The sequence below is a fragment of the Pangasianodon hypophthalmus genome, chromosome 16, assembly GCF_027358585.1.
Source record: "Pangasianodon hypophthalmus isolate fPanHyp1 chromosome 16, fPanHyp1.pri, whole genome shotgun sequence".
Classification (NCBI taxonomy): Eukaryota; Metazoa; Chordata; class Actinopteri; order Siluriformes; family Pangasiidae; genus Pangasianodon; species Pangasianodon hypophthalmus.
This window is the reverse complement of record NC_069725.1, coordinates 14,643,522-14,657,936: the sequence shown is the minus strand read 5'-3', so window position 1 is coordinate 14,657,936 and position 14,415 is coordinate 14,643,522. Positions and strand designations below refer to the sequence as shown.

The window sequence follows — 14,415 nt, the reverse complement described above, 5'->3', positions numbered from 1 at the left end:
GTATTCTCCATAAGGAATGTCAAAGGTCACCTCAAATTTTAGTACACAGTTTGTACACAGGGATGTACACAGTTTTCTAATCTCTCTCTCTCTCTATCACTCTCTCTCTCGTTCTCACAATTAGCAGCATGTGTGAGTTTTTTTCCCTCTAGCTTATCTGTCACTGTAAGGAAGCATTTCCTCTGCCCCTTCCCAGCACACCACTCCCTTCCCTTCATCCTCCATATGGAGAGAGGAATAGAACAGGAGTGGAAGGGAATAGTGGCAGGCCCGAGTGTGTGTGTGTGTGTGTGTGTGTGTGTGTGCGAGCCTGCACATTTGAGTGTGTGAGCATGTGTAGGTGATGGGGATGTTGCCATATTCCTTAATCAAGTTACTGTTCTTCGTTGCAGGCCAGCTCACCCTGTGTCCCGGCCCCATCCTCTGATTTGGTGAGTTGAATTTTCTCTCATATTGTAAATGCCTTGTGCCCAGTGGTCCCAGGATAGGCTCCGGACCCACCACAACCCTGACCAGGATAAAGTTGTTACTGAAGATGAATGAATGAATGAATGAATGAATGAATATTGCATTGTAAGAGTTCTTGGCTGTGCTAGGTGGCTAGTCTCTTCGATTTACTCCATTCTCTTTCGCTTATTTGCTCACTTGAGCACTCACTCTACCCCTCCCTCCATCATTCAAATCAGTGGTGAAAAAGAGTTCTTTAAGTGCTGATTTTTTTTAGTTTTTTTGTTTTTCCTCAAACCTGCATTTTAGACATCAAGAATACACCAAAATGTGCAGTGCGGTGTTGCTCCACACCCTCAGAAAAGGGGTACTGTACCAGAAAACTGCACTGTAAACTGTACCATTCCTTGTCCCTGGGGTGTTACACTCAAGGGTACACTTTTTGTACCTTTTACCCAAAAAATGCAGTGTACATATTAAGCCTTATGTACCCTAAGTACGTATGTACCATATGTACCTTAAACCGTACAAGTAAAGATATGGTTTAGTACCTTTTTTTCTGAGAGCACAAGACATAGCTATCTTATAGAAATTTTCAGAAACAATTTGACAGAGACTTACTTCTTAAGAGTTCAGCATTGCTCTTTTTGGAACTGATGACAGGAGGAGAGAGTCCGAGCTACTAGAGAATTTCAATTATTTATCCAAGTGATTTTTCTTCCAGATTTTCTCTAAAGTCTTTTAGCATTCAGTAAAACTGAGGCCAAAATAAAGACACATTCTTGTCTGTTGGCTGTGTTTATCATGCCTTATCCTGCTTCTCATCTACAGCAGCGAAGAGGAACGACCTCCTCTCGACACATTCAGCATCTGGTAAGAACGCTCTTTTCTGTCATTCTTTCTCAATGTATTTGTACAACCTGATACAGTACACTACTACATTAATACATATATGGAGAAAAAGTGATAGTCACAGAAAATAATAATAATCTTGGTTCTTTTCTTCAGGGCTCGACCAAATCTCTGACATACAACAAACCGAGAAGTACTCTACCCAGGTAAATGTTCCTTCTTAAGTTCCAGAGTTTTCACTATGCAACATAGCAGTAAGACAGTAAACATTCTTCAGCAGCAGACCTGCATGAGCCTTAAGCCAGTTACACTTTACAAACATCCTGGACCATAAATTTGTAGGTTTTATCTATGGAACGAAACTGCTTAAGCTCATTGAGTTAATCTCTTTTGGCTTTGAGTGTGGAGTAATATGCAGAGAGTCATCACTCAAGCATGTGACTAAGCAGTTGGCTATTTCTGCTGGAACAGACTGACAGCTTGGATGTTTCGTATCAAAACCCCATGCACATGACTTGTGCACCAATTCAACACATTACCAAAAACTGGAGAAGACTGTTTATAATTTTGTGGGCTGGATGCATAATATTTTCCTAACTCCCTCTCATCAATAGCTGTCTCCCTCCCTCTATCTTCACAGCCCTCTATTTATTGCCAAAGCTTCTGTAACAAATTTTGTGAATATTTTAAAGAAAAACATTTAACACTAAACATGTAAAATCCCCCTTCTCAGGAGTCTAAGTGTGGATCGGGTGATGGACAGGGTGATGGAGCGCCACTACGACTTCGACCTCACCTACATCACTGAGCGTATCATCTCCGTCTTCTTTCCCCCTCTGCTGGAAGAGCAGCGTTATCGCCTCAATCTCAAAGAGGTGGCAGCTATGCTCAAGTCCAAACACCAGGACAAGTTTTTGGTAAGTAACTCTGGTTTTACAACTCCGTACTTAGAGAAACAAGTGTGCAAGTAAAGCATTTTCTTTGCAATCCTCATTTTAATACCCCGTCTGTCCTGTGCAGTTACTAAACCTGTCTGAGAGAAGGCATGACATCACACGGCTTAACCCTAAGGTACACTTACTGTGGACGTTTCATTACCCATTTACAAGGAAATAGAGTGTAAATAGTTTGTGACAGAACTGAGCTAATTGTTGTCTATTGTTCTCTATCTTTCCATTCCCATCTCTCTCTCTCACTCTGTCTCAGGTCCATGATTTCGGCTGGCCGGACCTACATGCACCCCCACTGGACAAAATCTGTTCCATGTGCAAAGCCATGGAAACATGGCTGAACTCTGACCCCCAGCATGTGGTGGTCCTGCATTGCAAGGTCAGGGGTTACAAATGTCATGAGAATGTTCACTTAGGGTGACAAGAGTAGGTTATCATAAGCTACAGACCATCTTGTGTAAACACTAATATATTTATATGACTGTGATTTCAGATAGGAGGGAATAGAGCTAACAACTGATGATACCTTTTTACAAGTGTCTATAATTAGAAAACCAAAATAACCTGTAACCATAATTTAAAAGCATGAATGTGTTATTAAAAATTATGAGTAGGTAACTTTTATTATATAAAAAAAATTCTGTAATTTAACCTAATTATTCCTTTCTAACAAGCTCGTATTAAATGGTTTCTTTTTACAGGGGAATAAAGGAAAGACAGGAGTTATCATTGCTGCATACATGCACTATAGCAAGATATCAGCAGGGTGAGAACCTACATTCAATTCTCCACACAAAACTGTTCTGTGTAGCATATAAAACATCCCACAGAAAAGAGATTATAATTGAATAAAAACATAACCCGAAGCCCTTGTACTGTGTCCCAGAGTAGTTTGAAAGGAATGGATAATTTAATATCAATTTAATATCAAAAACAAGAAACAGTCTGGGGCTATTGAAGCAAGAGACTTGGGCTGAGACTTGGGCATAAACATAAACATCCTCATATGTCATATATACTTGATATGTGTGTCTTTATACAGGGCAGATCAGGCTCTCAGCACACTGGCTATGAGGAAATTTTGTGAGGACAAAGTGTCATCTTCTCTCCAGCCTTCACAGAACAGGTGTTTTTTCTCATCTGTATTACTTGGTTTTGTTTTTTGTCTTATACAGTACTATTTTATACATTATTCACATTCTGTTGCACTTCTCCTCTCTCTCAATTCAATCCAATTACACTAAATGGCTGAAAGGTTGTGGACACCATACCATCACACCCATATGTGCTTTTTGAACATCACATTCCAGATGTATACCCCCTTTGCTGTAATAACAGCCTCCACTAGATTTTGGAGCATGGCTGTGGGGATTTGCTCATTCAGCCACAAGAGCATTAGTGAGGTCAGGCACTGATGTTAGGTGAGGAGACCTGGGGTGCAGTCAGTGTTCCAGTTCATCCCAAAGGTGTTCAGTGGGGTTGAGGCAAATCATGCCTTCATGGACCTTGCTTTGTGCACAGGGGAACAGGTTTGGGCCCCTCAGTTCCAGTGAAGAGAAATTGTTACAGCATACTAAGTCATTCTATACAACTGGGGGCTTCCAACCTTGTGGCAGCAGTTTGGGGAAGGCCAGATGTCCACAAACTTTGCCCATATAGTATACATTCATTGGCATAAACGTTACAGCAGTCACAGTATTGCTAAAGCAGGTCTCTCTCTCGTTCTCTTTCCAGGTATATATATTATTTTGGTGGACTTCTATCAGGGGCCATAAAGATGAATAGCAGTCCTCTTTTCCTCCATCAGGTCCTTATTCCCACCATCCCCAAGTTTCATGCTGATGGAGGTGAGTGGATGACCTCATCCTTAGCTTGATGTGGGTATCATGTTGATGGGAATGTTTTAGCATTGGCATGTGTGATTGTGTGTTCACAGTGAGAGTTAACACTGGTTTGTCAGTAACCACTCCTCGTGAAAACACACACACACAAACAGAGCATGTTTGTTTTTAATCTGTTCCAGTGGAGGAGAGGGTCTTGGAAGCATTTAACACATTCCTTCATCAGTCTATCTTGTTCTCAATGTTTATCTCTTGCTATCTTGTGGGTCTTTTTTGTTCCTCTGTCCACAGGGTACTTGCCCTTCCTGAAGATCTATCAGTCCATGCAGCTGGTTTACACCTCGGGCATATAGTGAGTCCTGTTCAAATTAAGCATTTTAGTCTTAACTGAATCACCAGTCTGTGTAGCTCCTGATCCTGTGTCTGTGTGTTCTGCAGTGATTTGCAGGGTTCAACAGGCAGAAAGCTGTGTGTGACCATTGAGCCTGCTCTGTTGCTGAAAGGAGACATTATGGTGTGTAGAGCTGTCCGTCAAACTCACCATAACATAATCACTGCCACCTCCCCTCAGTTTAAACTCTAACAGACCCCATCACTTACTATTCACAATGTGTATGCCTTCTTTCTTGGCAAAGTTAAATTAGTGGGCATGTCTGTCTCCCCCTCATTCTCTATAGGTGAAGTGCTATCACAGACGACTTCAGGCCACTGAGAGGGACACGGTGTTCAGACTCCAGTTTCACACCTGCACCATCCATGGAGCACAGCTCTGGTTTGGGAAAGGAGAACTTGATGAAGCTTGCTCAGGTACACCCTTAAACAGTGAAGTCAGCCATCCTGAACATTTGAATTCCCTCTATACCGATTTTCCTAGACTATTATGCTATTTCATCGTGTGACTGTAATGTTTCAAAAAATGTCAAAAATATTCTGTATCAGTGTTCTCGAAGATCCCCAGAGGAACTGTTTTAGCTACAAGATCATTTGTAGCTGTTTTTAATATCTCCCCATAATCCATTGTATCCCCAGTTGAGAGAATTCATAAGATCTACTCTCCAGATCACCTCTCAGTGGATAACACCTGCCTACCACAGCTGGCTAATTGGGATGACATGCTCCCTATACATTCTCTCCTGGCTTTGTAGCAGGACTGTGGAATAAACTTCAGCTGCTTGTCAGTTTTACTAATCTTGTAATGTGACATACAGTATTTGTCTGCTAGTTTATAGTGTAATGAAGCACTGATGATGAAGGCTTATAGAACAGACCTTCAGCCTGACTTTAAAGTGACTTTTTTAATATCTCACTGGTCTCTGTAGATGATAGATTTCCCCCTGATGCCACTGTGGAGTTTGTCTTTTCCTCTGGACCAGAGAAAATTAAAGGTATTTTGGTCACATTCAAATTCTGCAAAATTTTAATGTTTTTCTAAAAAAATATTTTATACAACTTTGCAAGTTTCTTTTTAAACCCTTTTTTTTTTCTTCTATTTTTAATGTCACAAAACTCACCGCCCATTGTACAGGGGACAGAATGTGACTGCAGTGTTACAGTTATACTTGTTAGAGATTTCAGTGTTTAAAGTAATTCTATATATGGTTTAGGACGAGAATACCAGCGGAACGATCCAGCAGTCACAGTTGACTATAATACAGCTGATCAAGTGGTGCGCTGGGATTCTTACGACAACTTGAACCAGAGACATGAAGACAGTCAAGACGGTACAAACCCCCCATATCCTGAATTTAAATTTTTATGCTTAGATTATGTTCTTACTAAGTCATAAGTCTGCCATATTGTCATGCTTTAGATATTGCACACACTCGAGGGCCTCTGGATGGCAGTCTATACGCTCAGGTGAAGAAGCGGCGTGCTGCTTGCTCTTCCCCCTTTACATCCACCAATGGTAGTCCAGGGCAAATCTCTGATGAGAGACAAGGTCATCTCCTGTCACTCAGCACCGACTCAGGGCATTCATCAGCTCCACCTGAACGCCTTGAAGATTCACCCAGACGGCCACCACCAACTCAGCAAGAACGGGAGGAGCTGGAGCGGCTTCTTGGAGGAATTGAGGGTGAGAGGACTAGCAGAGATCGTGAACGGGAGACAGCTATTTTGGATGATGGCGACTCACTCCCACCAGAAAATACTGGGTCGCTGCGTTTGGCTCGTTCATGTTCCTGCCGCATGGGCTACAGGTCACAGCGTTGCTCTGAACTCCATCACTTGCCCAATGGGTACTGCTTGGACCACTCAGCTCCCAGCAACAATCACACAGGAGTACCTTCACCAAACATGCTAGGGCTGTGTCAGCACCACAGCAGTCACACACACCAGTCGCTCCCACCTCCAGACCTGCTGTGGGACCGACAGCAAGGCACTCAGCACTACCTGCATGGTCCTTCTAGGCATGTTTGCCCTTATCCATCCCAGGATCTCTGCCCTCACCCTCACACACTTTCCCCTAGTGGACGACTGCTGTGCAGGTCAGACGAATTCCTCCCCTACACCCAGCCACAACACAACCACCCACACCACCCGAAAGCAGCTGGACCCTACCATGATGTAATGCTTGTAGACGGCCTCCTACCACCCCCTAGCTGCCCATGCCGGGATTGTTGCTTGAGGCGAGAGGACTTTCACACTTTACGGCTTGACAGAGGTGAAGGATTGCACTGGGAAAGGGAAGAGCTCCCTCGAGATGGTGGCTTACGGCGAAGCAGAGGATCCGAGGTTCCAAGACGGACAGAACTGCACTGGGAGCGAGAGGCAGGATTAAGACAAGGTCGAGAGGTCTCACTCCATTGGGACAGGGACAGAGAGGCAGAGCTACAATGGGAGAGAGAACGAGAAGCTGAGTACTGGCACCGAAGAACTGCTTTGTCACCATATGGCCCCCCAGCTCACGAGCCTGCCTTCTCCTTTGACCCACTGCCGCAGGGTCACCCAGCATTTCCCGAACCCTCAAGATCACACAGTCATCCCCACCTGGATATAAAGTACAGCAGTGGCTCGAGCAGCTACCAGACATCTCACCAGATGTGCCCCTGCTCACCCTACCAGCCGTCGCCTTCTGAGAGCCGTGGCTACGCTTCAGGTTACCAATCAGACTCCACTTCTCCACTGCCTCCCAGCTACTCCTCTTGCTACAGCCATACAGACCCCCACCAGCATCACTATACCTCCAACACACACTCAGGTCAGATACCACAGAGCCCCTTCACCACAAACATGATAAAAGTGTGTTTCATAGGGTGTTTCATCTAGTTTAGTGCTAAAGCGTTGATGTGCCAGAGCCAGTTTAACTTATTTATAACAGATCCAATGTTAGTCTATAAAATGTAAAAAGTGTTGCTTTTCTTTTATGAATATCATCATAACATTTACCCAGTTGCAGACACTTATTCTGAAAGCTATGTTTAGGAGTCTAGGCTCAAGACAATGCTTTTCTGCCTTTTGGTCAGACGGTTCTGGAGTTCCAGGTGAGAATGTAGGATGGCGGGACCATATTACCCATGGTTCCTTGAGACGGCTAAATCGTGAAGCACATGGACCATGCTCCACCCCCTCTGATATGTCTGGACCACCCACTCCAGTCCACACCAGCAGCCCACTGCATACACAAGAGAGGTGAGTGAGCTTTTGGTTGAGAATGTGCATAGTGGATAAATTAAATAAACATTCAATTAATGAAATTGGTAATAGCAATAACAAGGCTTCTGTGGATGATGGTGATTTTTTTTCAGGGCAAATCCAGACCTGTAGTTGTTAGACTGATTATAATAATAGTTTTACAAACACCCAAAGGAGGTAATATAAAAGCACTATAGTTGTGGTTACTCAAAAATTTAAATTTTCCTTCACCTACTCTGACATTATTTCCAGCCCCAGTCTGAGTGTTCGGGATCAGGAAGCACGATCATCAGAGATGAGCACAGATAGCACCACGCACCAGGAGAGAATGAACCCATCTCTCCAGCAAAATCTCACAAATTCTGGGCCAGCGCCCCATCAAGTTGGAAGTCCATCCACAGAGCCTCCTAAGTCATGCACATCTATCCCAGAGAAACACTGCATCCTTCCTCATCAGCTCTCTACACATTCCCCTTCTCCTCAGCAACTCCCATTACATTCTTCCTTTTCTCCTCAGCAGGTCTCTACACATTCCTTGTCTTCTTCTCAGCAGCTCTCCCCACATTCCTCTTCTCCTCAGCAGCTCTCCCTACATTCCTCTTCTCCTCAGCAGCTCTCACCACATTCCCCTTCTCCTCAGCAGCTCTCCCCACATTCCCCTTCTACTCAGCAGCTCTCCCCACATTCCTCGTCTCCTCAGCAGCTCTCCCCACATTCCTCATCTCCTCAGCAACTCACCTCACATTTCTCGTCTCCTCAGCAGCCCTCACCACATTCCTCATCTCCTCAGCAGCTCTCACCACATTCCTCCTCTCCTCTTCATCAGAACTCTATACACTGCTCCCCTCCTAATCAAAACTCCACACACTGCCCACTTCCTCAACAGAACTCCACACACTGTCTCCCTCTGCAGCAGGACTCCACACACTGCCCACCTCCTCAACAGAGTTCCACACATTACCCACCTCCTCAGCAGAACTCCACACACTGCCCATCTCCTCAACAGAACTCCACACACTGCCCATCTCCTCAAGAGAGCGCCGCACACTGCCCCCCTCCTCAACAGAGCTCCACTTCTCAGCAGAACTCCACGCATTCTGCCCCTGTAATACCCACAGCCAACACTAACCCACAAGCCTCAGTGCCATCTACCCATTCTGCCCCAGCATCTCCTACTAAGGCAAACGAACAACAGAGCACCAGCCAGCCAATCAAGGAAGCTAGTCTGCCCCTCTCAGCGTCTCTGCCAATTAAAAATGAGACAGTTCTACCCTCTGTTTCCCCTCATTCTTTGCAGCACATTCACCAAATCCAAATATCGGAGTCTGTTCCAGTGCAGCCTCACAGCAATGGAGTGCCATCAATTTCTGATCCAGAGACTCCCAATTTATCTCCTTCTGCTCCTGTTTCACCTCAACCACCACTGAGCAGCCTGAATGGCTCTTCCTCCCCGGAACCCCCTGTTCCAGGCTTTGCCACTCTGGGCAGGAAGCTGATGTTGGACACAGGATCCACCCCATCTGGAGATCCTGATACTAGTTGCAGTGCCTCGGATGCTTACTCGACTTCCACCATTGCCCTCTCTTCAACCACTTACCCACCTTCTGACAGCACTGCCACCCAGCCTCCTTTGCCAGAGAAAAGACGCCAGGGTACCCTGCCAGGCTCACCCAATGCGAGGTCAGGCACCCTAAGAGCATCCACAAGTCATTCCCCCTCTGGCCAACACCATGTTACCTTCTCACCATTGGTAGGAGCGGTGACAGTACCTGGTGGGCAGAACGACGGGCTGGCAGAGGGTGAAACAGGCAGCAGGGTCAGTGTGAAGTTTGTGCAGGACAGCTCCCGTTTCTGGTACAAGCCTGGAATCTCCCGAGAACAAGGTTAGTTGCATCAGAGGACATCCCATAGTTTCTACAGCCGTAACTGAGCAAGGCATTTAGCCTAAATAGCTCCAGGACAATTGTACTTGTATTTCATTCAAATTACTCATATTTTTACACTACAACAAAATGATTAGTTGTATGATGATGTATATGTAAATAATATTGTTTTTTATTTGCTGTTTGCTGATGGTCCAACCCAAACATATTTTCAGAATTTCCACTCTACAGCTGGTTTTTGTTAGCAAGGGTTACATGTTCAGAACATCTGTCTTAAATACTGAAGTTTGAAATTTCAATTATCTTGTTCTCTCCCCTCTGTCTGCAGCCATTGCAGCTCTGAAGGAAAAGGAGCCGGGTGCATTCCTCATCAGGGATAGTAACTCCTTCCAGGGGGCCTATGGTTTGGCCCTCAAAGTGGCCTCACCACCTGCCAACATCAGCAACCATTCAAGCAAAGGTACAACATTATTTGAGTGTGTAGTGCAGGCACTTCCTCTACTAAACATTCTCCCCATTCACTACCCTTCCACAGGAAACCCTTAAATCTGAACATGAAGTACTTCAGCAGAGCTAAATAACAGGCAAGATTGAAATAGTTCAACAAAGTGTCAATGGGAATAGACTTATGTATGATGAACCAGAGTTAATTTTTAGTTAGATCGGTTAAAGTGTTCACTTAAGAAGGATTAAGATTAATTTTGTGTGCATCTGGCTATTTGCAAGCTAAGGTCAAGGTTTGTCTCTAGCACCCCCCAGTGGACATTTGTTTTGGTCCATTCGCTGAACAATTAGGAAAAAAAACATTAGAAAAAAAAGGTAGCATTAGAAAAAAAGCTACCTTTCAGTGAAAAAAAAAACATGCACAGATTCATGTATATCCTATGAGACCATGAAGAACTTAAGCTACCACCTGTATGTCTGTAAATAAAAATTGCTCTAAAAAGAGAGTGGAACTCTCCTTCACATTTATGGGTATTAAAAACAACAATTACACTGCTCTTACATTAACTGCATTTAAACAGTATGTTTTTATATTTACATTGTATTTTCTGAGCAGTTGGAGATCCTATGGAGCAGCTGGTGCGACATTTCCTAATTGAGACTGGACCACGAGGGGTGAAAATTAAAGGCTGTCAAAATGAACCCCACTTTGGTAAGCAACACAGCATAACAAAGAGCATCTCAAAACAGCTGAACATGCCCAACACTGATTGATTAACATTCTTGGAATTTGAACAACTTCAGGAGGACTGTGTGTAGCACCCCTTGTGTATTTTACACACACCTGGGCTTTAATTATGGACAGTTTGTGTTGAATCAGTAGCTATCAAAGTTAACATAAACTAAACAGTATGAACTTGAACTTGAAATCATAACAGGTAGTCCTCAATTGGAGTGACACTTCAGTGTCTTTTTTTTATTTATTTAAAATTATTTTTTAAAAGCTAGATTTCATAGCTATATATAGAATATATAAATTGTGTGTCCAGTGCATCAAGTGTATTCACACAACACTTTAATTGAGTGATCTCAATCCATATATCTCAGTAGAATTTGGTTTGAGGTTGGTTGGGAAATTTATATAGACTTTTATGTCATTTCACTGATTAGTCTGCTTTTTTCTGAAAGAAATGTCATTCCACTACAACCTTGGCAGTTTTCCACCAGTTTGTGTGTGTGTGTGTGTGTGTGTGTATTAAATGGTATGAAAACTTCAAAATAAATTCTGTATATCTGTGTTTCACAGGGAGTCTATCAGCACTGGTGTATCAGCATTCCATTACACCTATCTCTCTGCCCTGTGCTCTCCGCATCCCTGACAAGGGTAAACACACATTAATGAGGTTTGATGGAACTGCCAAACACACAAAATATCAGCAGTAGGAATGTCATATCAACGCTGAAAAATACTAAGCACAGACTATGCTGAAGTCCAACTAACAATATAACATGTTAAAATGTGTGTGTTTGAGTACAAATCATTTCCAGTCTTTAAAGAGTTTAATGGTTTGATAGAGTAAAGAGATAACAGTATTAAATATCTAACCTTGACATTTTGTCTCTCTCTCTTTCTCCTTCAGATCCCATAACAGAGAGCCAAGAAGTGCAGCCTGTCAGCAACATGAGCACAGCAGCAGACTTACTGAAACAGGGAGCAGGTGAGCACTCTCACATCTTCATCCCTTCCTCTTACTTTTCTTGTTTCTCTTACTATTATTCTTTCTCTTCTTATTCTTCCTCTTGTTATATTCTTTTAATCATTCCTTTTTCATTGTTCTAATTCTTTCTTCTTCTTCTTCTTCTTCTTCTTCTTCTTCTTCTTCTTCTTCTTCTTCTCCCTTTCTTAATTCTTTGTCATTATTATCAGCTTTGTTTTGTTATTCTCGCCCCACTTTTTCTCCTCCAGTTTGGTCACCTGCCAATTCCCACCCAACAGCCAGCTCTCCCCATCACACAATAACTTCCACTCAGTGAGGGAGGGCTAACACGTGCTTCCTCAGAGCATGTGTAATGTGTATCTTTTCCAACTGCTGCTCAAGCTACGCCACAGGGCAGTGTTACACTGAGAGGAAAGCGCCATCTGCCCTCGTCTTCATGCATGAGTTTACAGACACTCACGATTACCTAATGTTCCTGTAATTGATAGTATGCCATCCCTCCCACCCAGCGAACAGGGTCAGTTTTGCTCCTGGCCATGAACTCACAATTTCCTTACGATGGAGCAAACACTTATTAGGAGCCTTCTTTTTCCATTGCAAAATACTTTTTTCTCTTCTTCTTCCTTGTCTTTCTTTCTTTCTTTCTTTCTTTCTTCTTGCTCTTGTCATTTGTCCTCCATTTGTCGCTTTTCTTTCCTCTTTTCTTTCTTGTTTTTTTTTTTCTGTCCTTCACCATTTCTCATACTCAGTGTTTCTCTCTCCTCAGCATGTAATGTGCTGTACCTGAACTCGGTGGAGACTGAGTCTCTGACAGGACCGCAGGCAGTAGCTAAAGCGACAGGCGTGATGATGTCACTAAGCCCTCGGCCCTTGGCCACCGTAGTGCACTTCAAAGTGTCGACACAGGGCATCACTCTGACCGACAGTCAGCGCCGGTACACTGGCTGTTACACTACCTAACATCACTTTTCATTTGACACATTTGTTGTTGAAATCACCATTAATCAGTTTTAATATCATTCTCCCACATGCACACACATATTTTATATGTAAAGTATATTGTTTTATTAGTCCCCCTGTTTGGTTATTTGTTTCTGACTGTTGCTGTTTTCCAGGGTGTTCTTCAGGAGGCACTACCCCATTAACAGTGTGACTTTTAGCAGCGTAGATCCACAGGACAGGAGGTGAGTCTATGTTGAACACGCTGCTCACACACTCACCCACATCATTACCATTAGTATTGATGTAGAGGACTGGAAATGTTCAGGACTATGGTGAGGTGGTGTATCCTTTGTGATAAATGTATTTATTGTGATTTATATGATATGCTCTAATTATTGTCTGGTCATCATCCTTTGGTGTAGTCAGTTCTAAAATGGTTTGGATTGTCCAGGCTGACATTTAGTACTTTAACTTGTCATATGCATACCTTATTAAAGTGCTGCTTTCTAAAACTTTATATTAATTGCTTGACTCTCACTCAGATGGTTTTGCGTACAAAAATTACATAAACCTCTGGTATAAAATGATGATCTGCCAGGTTGTGCATGAACTTGCAGGCTGCTCTGTGTGTCCAGTGTTAGCGTTGGAGGTTTTTAGAGCATAAATCTATGTAGACAAAATTGCCCAGATTGTTGTCTTTGTTTTGGTTCTGTTCCTTTGTAAATGCTCCTGCATGAAGCCGAAGTTAACCAGACTCCCATCTCCACCACAGTACAAACTGGAATAAGTTACTGATAACCCCATATACTTCTAAAATACAGGCCTGGCAAGTGTATATGTATGTATGTATGTGTGTGTGTGTGTGTGTGTGTGTGTGTGTGTTAGTGTGACAGATAGCATGTTTGTGTAGTTGCCTGCAGCTTTGTGTGTGCACGTGTGTTTCTGAGTGTTTGTCTCCGTCTTCCTCTGCTATAGGTGGACTAACTCAGACAGCACAACATCTAAGTAAGTGCTCAGTGTGTACGTCTCTCTGCGTGTGTGTTGCTCATGCGCTTGGCATCTTTTATGTTCATTTCATCTTTCCCCCTTTTGCTCTTCTGAGTTTAAATTTCAATAACATGTAACAACTACTGGATTTTACTTTTCAGTGCCAAGTTAAAGGTTGAAGTTAATATTCAAAGAACACTTTTAACAAAACCACACATCACAAGTTATTGGCACCCCTGCATTTAGTCCTTTGTGCAAGCTCCCATTACCAGCATAACAGTCATCTCCTATAATGCTTGATGAGACTGGAGAATCCAGAGGAATCCGAGTCCACTGCTCAACACAGAATCTCTCCAGATCCTCCAGGGTTCTAGCTTCTCCCTTGTGGATTCTCCTTTTCAGCTCAACCCATAGGTTTTCGATGAGCTTTAGGTCAGGAGACCCTGATGGCCGTGTCAGAAGCTTGACTCTGTGGTAATTGAACCATTTTTATGTGGATTTGGAAGCACATGTTGGATCACTATCCTGCTGGAGGTTCCAGCCATGATTTAGAAGCTTCTTTCAGCTTCTTCTGGCTTGCAGAAGCAGCCAGATTTTCATTTAAAATATCCTGGTACTACATGTATCCTAACAAGCCACACAACCTCACAAATCCCTAGCCATACTAAAGAGTCGGGATTAGTTTCCTTTCTGTATAACCATCCTTTTTAAGCCAAAC

General features: G+C 43.2%; 1 protein-coding gene across 4 annotated transcripts in view; it reads left to right on the top strand.

Moving 5' to 3' along the window:
* The window catches only part of tns2a (tensin 2a), a 40,731-nt gene that overhangs the window by 24,444 nt on the left and 1,872 nt on the right, over nt 1-14,415 (top strand). For 2 of the 4 annotated variants that reach the window (XM_026921047.3, XM_026921051.3), the window contains exons 4-27: nt 393-431; nt 1,279-1,320; nt 1,456-1,505; nt 2,033-2,216; nt 2,320-2,370; nt 2,506-2,628; nt 2,951-3,015; nt 3,292-3,375; nt 3,984-4,096; nt 4,382-4,442; nt 4,529-4,604; nt 4,768-4,897; nt 5,410-5,475; nt 5,695-5,811; nt 5,901-7,289; nt 7,555-7,720; nt 7,976-9,606; nt 9,935-10,066; nt 10,667-10,762; nt 11,357-11,434; nt 11,691-11,768; nt 12,535-12,703; nt 12,884-12,952; nt 13,686-13,715. In XM_026921047.3, the coding sequence (XP_026776848.2) occupies nt 393-431; nt 1,279-1,320; nt 1,456-1,505; nt 2,033-2,216; nt 2,320-2,370; nt 2,506-2,628; nt 2,951-3,015; nt 3,292-3,375; nt 3,984-4,096; nt 4,382-4,442; nt 4,529-4,604; nt 4,768-4,897; nt 5,410-5,475; nt 5,695-5,811; nt 5,901-7,289; nt 7,555-7,720; nt 7,976-9,606; nt 9,935-10,066; nt 10,667-10,762; nt 11,357-11,434; nt 11,691-11,768; nt 12,535-12,703; nt 12,884-12,952; nt 13,686-13,715 (5,039 nt within the window). The remainder of the gene's footprint in view (nt 1-392; nt 432-1,278; nt 1,321-1,455; nt 1,506-2,032; nt 2,217-2,319; nt 2,371-2,505; nt 2,629-2,950; nt 3,016-3,291; nt 3,376-3,983; nt 4,097-4,381; nt 4,443-4,528; nt 4,605-4,767; nt 4,898-5,409; nt 5,476-5,694; nt 5,812-5,900; nt 7,290-7,554; nt 7,721-7,975; nt 9,607-9,934; nt 10,067-10,666; nt 10,763-11,356; nt 11,435-11,690; nt 11,769-12,534; nt 12,704-12,883; nt 12,953-13,685; nt 13,716-14,415) is intronic. The other 2 variants (XM_026921048.3, XM_053240785.1) reach the window with 2 other exon arrangements.